Raw genomic sequence first — 13983 nt, forward strand, 5'->3', positions numbered from 1 at the left:
TGTTAGACATCCCTAAATGCATAACCTTACACTTCTCACTATTGAATTTCATCCTGTTACTAATACTCCAGTTTACAAGGTCATCTAAATCTCCCTGGAGAATATCCCGATCCTCTTCCGAATTGGCAATACCCCCCAACTTGGTGTCATCCGCAAACTTTATCAGCCCACTCCTACTCTTGGTTCCCAGGTCAGCAATAAATAGATTGAATAAAATCGGACCCAAAACCGAGCCTTGAGGAACTCCACTGGTAACCCCCCTCCAACCGGACAGTTCCCCCTTCAATACTACCCTCTGCAGTCTCCCCTTTAACCAGCTCCCTTATCCACCTCTGGATTTTCATTTCGATCCCCATCTTTTCCAATTTAACCAGTAATTCTTCATGCGCGTACCGTATCAAACGCCTTACTGAAATCCAGATATATTAGATCCACCGCATTTCCCTTGTCTAAAAAATCTGTTACTTTCTCAAAGAAGGAGATCAGGTTGGTTTGGCACGATCTACCTTTCGTAAATCCATGCTGTAATCTATCCCAGTTGCCATCGGCCTCATGCTCCGGAACCACTCTCTCTTTTAAGATTTTTTCCATGACTTTGCATACTACAGAATGTTAGACTAACAGGCCTATAATTCCCCGGGTCACTTTTTTTTTCCCCTTCTTGAATATAGGAACTACATTAGCTAATCTCCAGTCAGTCTGTAACAATCCCCGAATTTAGGGATTTATTATAGATTATCGCTAACGGGCTAGCAATATCCCTCGCCAATTCCCCTTAATATTCTAGGATGAAGATTATCCGGGCCCCCCGATTTACTTCCGTTAAGCTGTTCAAGTTTGGCTTCTACCTCAGATACCGTAATGTCTACCCCCAAATCTTCATTTCCCATCGGTCCCTCTATCACTATTCCTTAGCCCTTCATTAGCCTCATTAAAGACTGAGGCAAAGTATTCGTTCAGATATTGTGCCATTCCAAGATTATCCCTAATCTCCACTCCGTTTAAAGTTTTTTAAGCGGTCCCACTTCTTCTTTCTTGGTTTTCTTCCTATTTATATGGCTAAAAAACCGTTTGCTATTGGTTTTAATCCCAGTCGCTAGGTCCATCTCCACTCGTCGCTTTGCCTTTCTCACAGCTTCCCAGCACCCTCTGACCTCAATAAGGTAGGTTTTCTTTGCTGATCCCTCCCATTTTCCACTCCTGGTACGCTTTCTGTTTTTTCTTAATGACCCCTCTAAGACGCTTGCTCATCCAGCTCGGTCTAAAACTGCTACCTACGAGCCGTTTCCCCCTTCTCGGGATACATGCCTCTGACAACTCCTGCAACTTCAACCTGAAGTAACCCCAGGCGTCATCTGCCCTTAGATCCCTAAATATGTTAGCCCAGTCCACTTCCCTAACTAGTCGCCTTAATTTAGTAAAATTAGCCCTTTTGAAATCATACACCCTAGTCTCAGATGCACTATTGATTATCCTCCCATTTATTTGGAAACGAATTAGCTCATGATCACTCGAGCCAAGGTTGTCCCCTACAACAACTAAACTCAACCCATAACCTAGTGGTTCTCCAGCTACTGATATGTTGTTGCCTTTTTGCTTCCAGGCAGCAGGTTTAAAACAAATAAAAGGAAGTTCTTCACGCAGCGCACAGTCAACTTGTGGAACTCCTTGCCTGAGGAGGTTGTGAAGGCTAGGACTATAACAGCGTTTAAAAGAGAACTAGATAAATTCATGGAGGTTAAGTCCATAAATGGCTATTAGCCAGGATGGGTAAGGAATGGTGTCCCTAGCCTCTGTTTGTCAGAGGATGGAGATGGATGGCAGGAGAGAGATCACTTGATCATTGCCTGTTAGGTTCACTCCCTCTGGGGCACCTGGCATTGGCCACTGTCAGTAGACAGATACTGGGCTAGATGGACCTTTGGTCTGACCCGGTACGGCCGTTCTTATGTTATGTGCTAAATTGCATAGTTTTTTTTTTTTTACCAGTAAATTTCCAGACAAGAAGTAAAATACACTGAGACAGTCTTTCCATCCGTAAGTTTCATTTAGTCCATGACACCCCCTCCTGCAAATGCTTCCTCCCTTTTAATTATGTTTAAAACTTTAGTGGCTGCTACAGCCATACACTGTTTATAGAGAGACCCACTGTTCAAAATTGCTGATGAGATAAATGTCATCTTTCTCCATTCTTTAGTGGGACTTCATGTAGTACCAGTTATAGAATATTGTTGAATAGAGAACTAGTATAAAGAAACCTTTTAGTCCCAGATAACTAAATCATGCTTCTGAATTGAAAAGAGAGAAGCTTACTGTGGTGTGAAAATATACTTACAATTGGTACTGTACATGTCTGTTTCTCAGTGTAAGCTTAATCCACAGCTGCAGCAGATTTTTAAACTCATTATGAAAATACATTTGAAGATAAGACAAAATGATGGACGTGGTGCAGTCATTGTACCAGACTGGTGGTAGTGATGCTTCCAAATTGAAGATGTCACCAGCCAAGCTGTGGCAACTTGACTTCTCTACGGTGTTTGAAGTTTGGGTTTCTTTGAAGTTCAATTCCCAACTCTGAGTTTTCTGTTTCTGATGCTTGAGGTTTTTTATAACTACAATATTCTTGTAATCATGTTAGCCCCTAATTTACTCTCGTGCTCTCAACACCATTTTTATGATGATCTTTCCCCCAAGACTAATATTGTAATACTGCTGCATGAATTGTGAACCCTTAATGCATAATTTAGATCTAATGGGTTGCTTCAGAGAAGGGGCCTTCACAGTATTTGCTTCAATTAAAGTGGGATATTGGGATGTAGAGAGGGGAGTTGTTCCATAGGAACAGCTCTCAAGTGGTCCACAGTACAAAAATGTAAGACCCGCTGCTTAAGAACCTTGCTAACACATAGCTCCAGTCACCTACAGCACTTCAAAATGCACTCAGACTCCCAATGGTATCTACGCTTTTCCATCAAGTTATAACACTACCATGGAATCATACGGCAGTGGGTTACCATTTTATGATGAAGAACAGAACATATACAAGTTCCATAAGAAATGCTAAATTAAAATTGTAAAGTCAGAGATGGTAAAACATAGTGCCCAGTATTCTGCAACATTTAGATAACTTGAAATTTGGTTTTTGCAAAACCTCTCTGCCCTTGTTCTAAACCATTGCTTTTCAGGGGAAACCTCCAAAAATCTACTTAATTTAAAGCTTGTCATTCAAACCAAGACTTTGTGTTTGAAAGTAATTCTTGCCATACTTCTACAGATGTCACCTTCATTTCCAAAAAAAAATATTAAAATATGCATGCCTTGATCAAAGTAAATGGAACTTAACTTCTAAGAACAGGAGTACTTGTGGCACCTTAGAGACTAACAAATTTATTTGAGCAGAAGCTTTCGTGGGCTACAGCCCACTTCATCGGATGCATAGAATGGAACACACAGTAAGAAGATATTTACACATACAGAGAACATGAAAAGGTTGAAGTACCCATACCAACTGTAAGAAGCTAATTAATTAAGAGAAGCTATTATCAGCAGGGAAGAAAAACTTCTGAAATGATAATCAAGATGGCCCATTTCAGACTGTTGACACGAAGGATACTTTAACATGGGGAAATAGATTAAATTAGTGTAATGACTGAGCCATTCCCAGTCTCTGTTCAAACCTAAGTTAATGGTATCTAGTTTGCATATTAATTCAAGTTCAGTAGCTTCTTGTTGGAGTCTGTTTTTGAAGCTTTTCTGTTGCAAAATTGCCACCTTAACGTCTGTCACTGAGTGATTAGAGAGGTTGAAGTGTTCTCCTACTGGTTTTTGAATGTTATGATTCCTGATGTCAGATTTGTCTGTTTATCTCTACGCAAAAGAAATCATCTCCTCTGATGCTTTACTCTTGCTTTATGGTTTTTAGCAAATACTGAACAATTTGCAAAATTAATTTCTTTCCAGTCCCTAAAGGAGCAGTGTACTTGAATGTTACAGTTCCGGATCAGGCCCTTTATAACACCACAGCACTGAGAGAGAGTTATAGTGAAAACAATCATACATTTATTATCAAAAGCTACGTGTGACAGTCTGTTCTGACTGCTAGAAGGGAGTGGTGGAGAGCAGATCTAGAATGGTGAAGGGCCTGTCCCCTGTGAGCTGGAAAAAGGTTACCTCAAACTAGAGACACCTCAGGCCAGTTACGGGCTGCCCGTGATCTTTTAAAAGTCGTCATCTGCTGAGGGGGTGGTGGGGAGAGATGGGAGACAAGCTGCAGCAGAGGTAGTGGCAGCAGCAGAAAGGAAAGGCTTCCCCTGGTGGAAGGTTGTCTGCCCTCCCTATAGGGAAAGAAACGCAGTTAACAGCTGCATGGGGAAGGGCTGGCAACTACAAGCCAGCATAGTGTAGGGTAACACCGTGGAGAGAGGGCAGGAAAAAATATTTGTTTGCACTGGGACTTCGGGGATTTTTTTGTTTTGCTTAAGAGAACTTGGGCCTTGTCTGAGACCCACCCTGTAAATAAGGAAAAATAAACCCCTCCAGCTGATTTACTGATTTACTCCAGCCCCCTCCCCCCGAGAGGGGTACCCTACCGCATAAGATTTAAGAGATAGTGAGTAAAGATAATGGAAACAGAAATGGTTACATACAACACAAAAAATACCCCTTCTGTACCGCCCCCTGGTTCATTGCCTTTGCACACAGCCAGGCTAACCTTCATGGCTTGTTTTTTCCTGTGTGCTCCTTTCCTGTTGATGCTGTATGTAAATAGGGCTCCCATTGCATTGGCTTTCGCCGCTTAATCTATGTGGTCAACAGAGACAGATGAATCAACATCCTTTGTCTGGCCAAGACTTGCTGGTCAGCTCTGCCTTGGACACACTTCAAATATCTTTTCAGTACGTATACACGCCTCCTTAAATTTCATCCGTACGCACATCAGGCAGTGATTGTGAGCATGAGTATGACATAACCTTCTATTAGGGACCTCCCCTGATGTTCTTTATGGATAAATACTATGAAATGGTGCTAGGTGCAGTGAGCTTGTCAGTAGAACCCTGCACGCATACAAAATTTGTATCTGCATCCTATGTGCAGATATAAAGCGGATAGCCACAGATTTACAAGGCTGGACTTGTCAGCTACTTAAGAGTAGCTGTTACAGACCAGAGAACCCTTTGCCAGATGGCACCAACTGTGTCTCACCCACTGATCAGCGAAAGCATTGGGCATGCTATCATTTCTCATGTTTTGTCCCGTTATCCATGCAGGAAGAGGCTAACTGGCCCCAGTTGATACTTCATCTCCTCTGCACTTGGTGGTGGGAACAGGGCTCTTTCCTTCTGCCCACCCACCCGATATGTGGGGGCTTCTTTAGGATTTAAGTTACTGGTGGTGGCTTGTGTTTTCTCACTATAGTGCCTCTGAGCCCTACTCGTGGGGCACTCTTCGAACACTGTGGGCTCTGTTCAGAGGGTACAAAACCTGGAGTTAGAAAGTGAGGCATGAATGGGTAAACAGGAGAACCTGCAGAGAACAAACTTGTCACTTCCTTTGGGTTCTGCTGTCCCCCTTTGGCCTTTAGAGGAAGTGGAGTATTCCTGATCCGCTTGAGTCTGATGTGCTGTGCTGCATGCTTGTGATTTACTTTCTAACTTGGAATCCATATCCAGTGAAAGACCCAGTCCAAGTGCACATCATGGGGTATGAGTAAACTGCTTTACTGTAACACTTACGTCTCATCCTTCTTTTATATTCTCAGCTGAGCTCTCTTCTGTGCCCTGCTAGTTAGCCTGTCCCCCTCCAATGTTTCATTCTCTCTCTCGCTCTGACTTTTTCCCTAGCCCCTCTGCTCATCTTCTCATTCCTTTCCTTCAACCTCCTGCCCCCAGGATTTTGCCTGTGCTTCCCCTGTATATAGTGGTTCCTTAAGGATACCAACAGCAGAGGGAGAGTCAAGGACTTCTTGTAATCTCACTCTGGGCTTGGCTACACTGGAGAGTTGCAGCGCTGGTGGAGGCTTTCCAGCGCTGCAACTTAGTAACTGTCCACACCTGCAAGGCACATCCAGCGCTGCAACTCCCTGGCTGCAGCGCTGGCTGTATACCTGGTCTGCTTGAGGTATAACGAGTGCAGCGCTGGTGATGCAGCGCTGCTCGTCAAGTGTGGCCACACACCAATGCTGTTGTTGGCCTCCAGGGTATTGGGAGATATCCCAGAATGCTTTTAACTAAATTACTCTTTGTTTTGTTGTGAACTCGGGGCTCCGGGAGCTGCTTATCTAAAAAACAAACACAGCTCTTGTTTGCTGTGATCAATCTGTAACTGACTGTGAACGATCAATTGAGATAACCCACTACCTTGCTGTGAATGAGGCAGGCAAGGGGATGAGTGTTTGCTTGAGGAGAGAAACAGCTGCGGGGGAGGGGGAGAAAGGGAGTCCGTTGGAGCAGCTGCTTATCTGGTCTGCAGGCTGTTTGCAGTTAAGAGTAAATGAGGGGTTGGGGAAATTTTCTGATTTTGCAAGGCAGGGAGCTGACACAGTGTCGGCTCCAAAAATCCACTCTCTCTCTCTCCCCCGCTCCCTGTCACACTCCACCCCACTCCCCTCTTTTGAAAAGCATGTTGCTGCCACTTGAACGCTGGGATAGCTGCCCATAATGCATCACTCCCAACAGCGCTGCAAATGTGGCCACACTGCAGCGCTGGTAGCTGTGAGTGTGGCCACACACCAGCGCTTTCCCTACACAGCTGTACAAAGACAGCTGTAACTCCCAGCGCTGCACACCTGCAAGTGTAGCCATACCCTCTGTTTCTGGTGTTGGCACTATTGGGAAAAAAAAGATGGGTGGATCCTCTGTGGGAGTCTCATGCTGGTTACCTGTTACTGGATGGGAATGTAGTGATTGCACATAATCCTACAGGCTTGGCTACACTGGAGAGTTGCAGCGCTGGTGGTGGGTTTACAGCGCTGCAACTTACACACCGTCCACACTTGCAAGGCACATACAGCGCTGCATCTCCCTGGCTGCAGCGCTGGCTGTACTTCTGCTCTGCCTCGGGTATAACTATTGCAGCGCTGGTGATGCAGCGCTGCTCCGCCAGTGTGGCCACCAAAAGCGCTGTAACTGGCCTCCAGAATTTTCCCATAATGCTTTTAACTAAAGAACTCTCTTTATTTTGTTATGATGCCTCTCTTTGTTTTGTTGTGAACTCAGGGCTCCTGGAGCTGCTTATCTAAAAAACAAACACAGCTCCTGTTTGCTGTGAATGAGGCAGGCAGGGGGATGAATGTCTACAGCTAGTGTTTGCTTGAGGAGAGAAACAGCACGGCGGGGGGGAAGGGAGTCGTCGGAGCAGCTGCTTATCTGGTCTGCAGGCTATTTGCATTTAAGAGTGAATGAGGGGTCGGGGAAATGGTCAGAATTTGCAAGGCAGGGAGCTGACACAGTGTCGGCTCCAAAAATCCACACACACTCTCTCTCTCTCTCTCCCCCCACGCTCCCTGTCACACTCCACCCCACCCCCCTCTTTTGAAAAGCACGTTGCAGCCACTTGAACGCTGGGATAGCTGCCCATAATGCACCACTCCCAACACCGCTGCAAATGTGGCCACACTGCAGCGCTGGTAGCTGTCAGTGTGGCCACACTCCAGTGCTTTCCCTACACAGCTGTACGAAGACAGCTGTAACTCCCAGCGCTGCACATCTGCAAGTGTAGCCAAGCCCTACAACAGGGTTCTGAGTACCAGCTCTCTGAAAAGCCTGCTACTGTAGCTGTTTGGATTGCTCATGAAGGAAATGTCTGCATCCATCCTCCTGCCTTACCTGGGCAGTGTTCCTCATGCACAGAGCAGTTGTTCCAGCATGTGTAAGGTGGCTGGGCTGGAGATATTGGATCTTGTTCCCTTAGTCAAAGGGAATCGCAAGTCAACTCCTTCTTGTCTCTCCTGCTCTGCTCTCTTCCTTAGACCTGCTCTGTCCTCCCTTTCTTGTTGCTGAGTTATGAAACATTACAGGCTTATGACATCTGAGTTCTCTTCCTTCTCTTCTCTCTGATATAAAACTCCAAGAATATCATTGTTTAGCAGGACTAGGATAAGATCCCGTTCGAGGTATGATTGGTTTCCCACCGCCTTCTCATTTTGTTATCCCCTCTTCCTCAGTTTACTGTAATCTTACAGGGCAAATGCTTCAACAGTGGGAAAAAAAACTGCAGCCAAATAAATCATTGACTTGTAGTTTTGGCTGTCATGCACATCCACAGATGAAAGAAATTGAAATCACTTCCAAAATGGATTAGAACCGTACAAATAGTTTGCTATTGGTGTATACAGACAGACAGCTGAACATGGTATTAAATAAGTAGCTAATAAATAAGGCTCATGACTTACTCCTGTGTCACTTCCCATTAAGTAGGAGGCGTTGTTTTGTGTTCAGAGCTCCGAACCAATTTCCTAACTAGTTACCAAATAGGCATTGTGAAAAGAAGTTGAGAATGCAAACTATGTTTATCGCCAATAACAAGTGGCAGCTTGGTAACAAACCACCCCACTTAGTTCATGAAAGTGCATAAATGTTTTGCTACTTCAAAAAACCATAATGCTTTAACAGTACACTGATGCTAGCAAGTCCATCTGCTTTGAAAATGACTTCACTTTATGATATTTGCCGTTTTGTATATAAATGATAACAAAATGTAGCTAAGAAAACCCAAATAAGCAATTTATCTCTCCTATGTACTTGAAATATCACTGAGATTCCCTTTGAAGCCAGATGGAAGCAGTGCAAAATAAGCACCCAGTCATGAGGTGAATTAGTCAGAATAATCTTGAACGTTTATTCAATTTAGCCTTTGCAGTGTTGAAATCTGGGCTTTAAGACCTAAATTGGGGCTGTGTCTACACTAGAGCTTATGTTGACATAATTTTTGTTACTAAAGGGTGTGACTAAAACACCCCCTTGAATTATGCCAACACAATCGCCGGTGTGCACAGCGCTGTGTCGGCAGGAGAAGCTCTCCCACCAACACTGCGTCTGCCGTGCTCAGAGGTGGTTTGATTATGCCGATGGGGAGCTTGCTCCTGCTGGCATAGGGTGTCTGCGCCAGACATGCTGCCCGGTGCTGCTGTATCTGTGCTGCTGCAGTGCTGCACCTATAGACAAGCCCTTAATCAAGTGAGATGTGTGAAAAGTAGCAAATATGTAAACTGACAGAATATCTTGACAGGGAACAATCAGCCAGTGTGGCCTTCTTCTCAAGCTGTGGTGTGTATAACAAAGCGAACAGAGAACCTTCCCAGTTTGGGCTTCTTTTTGGTCTCCATATCTCTTTGGATATGGAGTCCAAATACATTCCCTTCACTTCTGTCTCCTAAAGGGGCTACTGTTACTTCAGCTAAACCCTTCTGCAAGTGGAAAGAGGCTTAGCGGAAGGTGTGTCAAGACCCAGATTTTGTCTTTTCTCCCTGTCGGAGGTAAACTTGACCCATGAATGATTTGCTAGGTGAAGAGGGTGGTAAAGACAGAAAAATGTGAACAAAGCCAGTTAAAACGTAAAGTGCAGTGGTTAGGTTGATGGTTGAGAGTTTGTGTGGCATGCCCTCCCATAGGGAAACCAGACTTTGCAGGTGGAGCATGGTGGTGTAAGCCGTGCTGCCTGAAGCAATGGTGGCCATTTCCCTGCCGTGTTTGGGGGAGGGCTTGGGGACCGCACAAGGTTAGTATAATACCCAAAGAGGCCAGCAGAGATCGGAGAGCAAAGCCGTGGGGGATCTGCTGTTACTGCGAATTTGGGAAGTGAACAGTGGGAGCAGCTGTGAACGTGTGTGCTTCACAAAGTAGGGGAGCAGAGCAGTGGAGGAAAAAGAGGGAAGAAAGAAGAACAGAACCTGCAAATAAGAGACTAAAGAAAATGAGAGAAACAGATAAAAAGCATGGGATGTGGGTACTACTCCTGAGCATGTACAAGGCAATTTAAATGGGTGTCCAGGCATGGAGCCCTCCAAAAAAGGAGTGAGGGTTAGGGATTGGCTAGCATCCTGAGAGAGAGCTATTGTGTTAGGCCATTAATTACACTAGCAAAGAGCACGAACGTTTTCATAAGAAGATACACACATTTGTAGGCGGTGAAATCATTTTAAGGTTCACTTCAGTGAACGTCATTAGCCACTTCACTTTTTGGGTACTTTCTTTGGGGAGCTGTGTCTCGCAGACTGCAACACCTTAGCTCTTTGAATTTTGGGAGACGTTCTTTTTGTGTGCAGGCCATAATTGAACCACCAAAAAAAACTTGACCAGAATGGATGGCATGTCAAGGATGCTTTTTCTGTGACCTCTGCAGTATGGCTGCAGGCCCACCTATATCTTTGCCATATGGGAGGGACCTGCTAACACAAGGGGCAATTGTAGAGGGGTAATGCATCAGCCCTAATCCATCCCTCTGAATCTTCGTAGACTTCCATTCCAACTTTCCAATACATTTATGGTATTCTTAATGTTGCTGATTAGGAATTGAAAAATAATTGAATACACTCACTGTATTTAGAGACACTTCTAATACTAACTGAAATTTTTCTATTTATAGTTGTTAAAATAAAGCTAAATAATCAATTTACCTGGCAGAGACATTAATGAAATGTATAATTTACTTTTCTTAATCCCATAGGTGGGTTTGCTTTTGTATATGAAGCTCAAGATCTTGGAAGTGGCAAAGATTACGCTTTAAAGGTAATGTGTGTTTAAATCGCTTTAAAGATTAAAATGTGTCTCTTGACTCAGTGCATTAGCATGATGGTCACTGTAGTACGTGTGTACATACAAAACAAAAGTCAGAGCTGAAGGATTTTCTCCATTGCTTAATGTACCAGTCCAGATGATTCACATATGCACTTTCCTCTACTGTGTAAATGGACACAGGAAATACTTAACTTTGTCAAAACCAACATGTACAGGGTGATAACTAGCCATGACGGGGGCAGTAACTAACTATGTCAGAGGGGCAGTACTAACTTGTTTGTTTGGGGGTATAAAGATGTATCTCAGAGGATGTATTTTTGTCTGGCCTAGGGAAGAACAGACAGTCCCGCCATTGACTGAGCTGGTCCGTTATGGGCATACATGTATTGGTGGTCCAACACAGTCTCGGGATACTAGTACTGTACATGAATATAAGCTGAAATCATGACTGAAGTGTGTTTACCAGACATGTCTGGGCAGTGGGTAAACCGATTTCTCAAAGACAAATGAGCAAACAAAGACAAACAAAGACGTCTAGCCAGGTGTCATCAAAGCCGATGGGCCATCACCTACCAAGTGGCCATTCTTTGTCAAGGAAGGGGGGCAGGAACAAACAGATCTTCATCCGAGGGCAGGTCTACACTGGAAGCGCCACATCAGCACCGCTGTGCTGCTGTAGCACGTCTGGTGAAGACGCTCTATGCCGACGGCAGATTGCTCTTCCATCGGCATAGTTACTCCACCTCCGCAAGAGGCGGAAGCTATCTCAGCAGGTGAGCGTCTCCTGCTGACATAGTGCTGGTCTGGACAGTGCTTAGGTCATGGTAACTTGCATTGCTCAGGGGGGTGTCTTTTTCACACCCCTGAGTGACGTAAGTTAGATTGACTTAAGGGTTCGTCTACAATACTGCTTAGCAGACAACAGCATGAAACCTTTCACCATGAGACTGCGAGACTCCAGCCTCTCAGTAAGAATGAACTTTCTCTAGGGGTAACCCTCAGGAACATGCATTTCAGAAGGGGGAACTGGATGATCATATGAGTGGCAAGAAAACCCAAGTTATCTCTCCCAGTCCATCTCTCTGTTTCACCTAAGACAAGAGAGAGACGCTGTTGTCAGAAAACCACAACCACTCTGTAGGTGCCAAAAGTTACAGCTACCCAAATCTCCAGTCTTTCTCTCCTCCCTCTGCCACCAGAATGGAGTTGCATTTTTGATGCATAAATCAGTAGCAAATTGGAAGTGTGGGGGACACTATCCACATGAATAAAACCAGGAAGATTGGTAGTGATGGACATATTTAATTCAATTAAAAATTCCCTTGAATCTGCTGCACAAGTTTGTTTGCAGAAGCCCAAAAGACTGCTGTATAACTAACTTCCAGAACTAAGCAACAAAGAGTCCTGTGGCACCTTGTAGACTAACAGACGTATTGGAGCATGAGCTTTCGTGGGTGAATACCCACTTCGTGAGACGTATTCACCCACAAAAGCTTATGCTCCAATACGTCTGTTAGTCTATAAGGTGCCACAGGACTCTTAGTCTGGATCTGTAAAAAGCGACAAACACGGGTACCCCTCTGATTCCAGAACTAACTGCTATGTGCAGTAGTGCAAGCATGATTCTAGAGGCTGTGCTCCCAGAGAGAGGAGGAGGATCTAGATCAGTGGTTCTCAAACAGGGGTATGCAGAGGTCTTTCAGGGGGTACATCAACTCATCTAGATCCGTGGTTCTCAACCTAGGGGTCGTGAGCCCCAGAGAGGCCACAGGATGGATTTAGGGGGGGGGTCGCAAGTGCAGGGTCGCTGTGAGAAAGTGGCAAGTAGGGTAATTGCTTGCGGACCCCTGAAGCTAAGTTACATGCTTCATCCCTGGGCAGTGGGGCTTGAGCATCAGATTCCTGGAAGGAGTCTGGAAAGGTTGAAAACCACTTATGTAGATGAGCAGAAGGACAGGTGACTAGAAACCTGTTTATTGTTGTGGTGACATGTCTAAGTGGGATCAAGCCGGCTTTGACTCTTGCTCCCTGATCTTGAGAGTTGACGATTTTGTTAGCTCTGATTTTTCCCATGTATGTTTTTATAAGTTTATAATACTTCAGAATGGTATACCCTTTTTCAGTATTTTTTTTTCTGATTCAGAGGTTATTGTCTAATGAAGAGGAGAAGAACAGAGCTATCATTCAAGAAGTTTGTTTTATGGTATCCTTTTTGGGTCAAAATTCAGTATTTAGAATAAAGAAATTAACACCCTGAAGACGTAGAAAGCTTCTGGTCTTCACGATCCATATTAACACTGAAAGCATTTCTAAAATATTTCTCCAGTGAAGAAAATCTTTGAAACCCTGGGCTTAGTACAGACCAACAAGTTACAGGATAAAAGGTTTTTGGTCACATCTGTCCCATGAGTTATTCAGCTCCTTTTTTTGTCTATTCAGATGTTTAGCTAACATTTTAGTGTCATCCATAAAATTGAACTCTGGAAAATTGATGTATATCATAGAGAGTTGTGGGTATCAAGCTTCCTTTTAAATAAATGATTGCACCTGCTGTTTACTCCTTCCTTCAGTGACCAGTCATAGGCTAGAGGTCGCTAATTGCCAAGCCATAATTTGTGAAGTCAAAGGATGTTTCCACAGTACTAAAGTGAACAGCTGTAATATGATGCGTGGAATGTGAGATAGTGGTTTGATCTGTCGTAATTTCGAAGGGGAAATTCAGAAAATGTCATTTCCCAGTTGGATAAAGACTTGTTTAAACTTTCTACTCCCTTTGTTGAGTTGAACAGCTCTTCTTTTCTTTCCCTGTTCTATGGATATCGGTCTCAAAGGCCTGAAGAGTTAAAGGTTTTATAAACTCACACCCTGTCCAACATTAAACAGCGATAGGTAGGTTTGGGATTATTTTTAAATAGAGCCCTTGATTTTACTTTATTTGGGAAACACCTCAAAGCATTCATTTAATTGGAAAGTTTTTTGGTTAAACACAAAGAACAAGAAATTAAAACAAGTGTTCATTTTGAAACTGGTTGAGTGATTATGCAAAACAGACTTAGACCTTATCAAAGTGTCTCTCCTTTTGGTGTCAAACTATCAGTCTCTTATTTTCAGAAAAGCCTTTCTTTGTTGAAAAGGCAAAGGCTAATTTTACTCTGTCCTGATGTGAAGGGCATCTACTTATCCTGATCTTAACAAGCAGGCAGACTAAAGGTGGAGGAGAGACAGGCTAGAAAAGATAGGCGAAACATGG

General features: G+C 43.9%; 1 protein-coding gene across 2 annotated transcripts in view; it reads left to right on the forward strand.

Moving 5' to 3' along the window:
- Nucleotides 1-13983, forward strand: part of GAK (cyclin G associated kinase) — a 119472-nt gene that overhangs the window by 20380 nt on the left and 85109 nt on the right. For both annotated transcript variants that reach the window (XM_045022218.1, XM_045022219.1), the window contains exons 2-3: nt 10663-10724; nt 12877-12936. In XM_045022218.1, the coding sequence (XP_044878153.1) occupies nt 10663-10724; nt 12877-12936 (122 nt within the window). The remainder of the gene's footprint in view (nt 1-10662; nt 10725-12876; nt 12937-13983) is intronic.

This window comes from Mauremys mutica, chromosome 6 (assembly GCF_020497125.1).
Source record: "Mauremys mutica isolate MM-2020 ecotype Southern chromosome 6, ASM2049712v1, whole genome shotgun sequence".
NCBI lineage: Eukaryota > Metazoa > Chordata > Testudines > Geoemydidae > Mauremys > Mauremys mutica.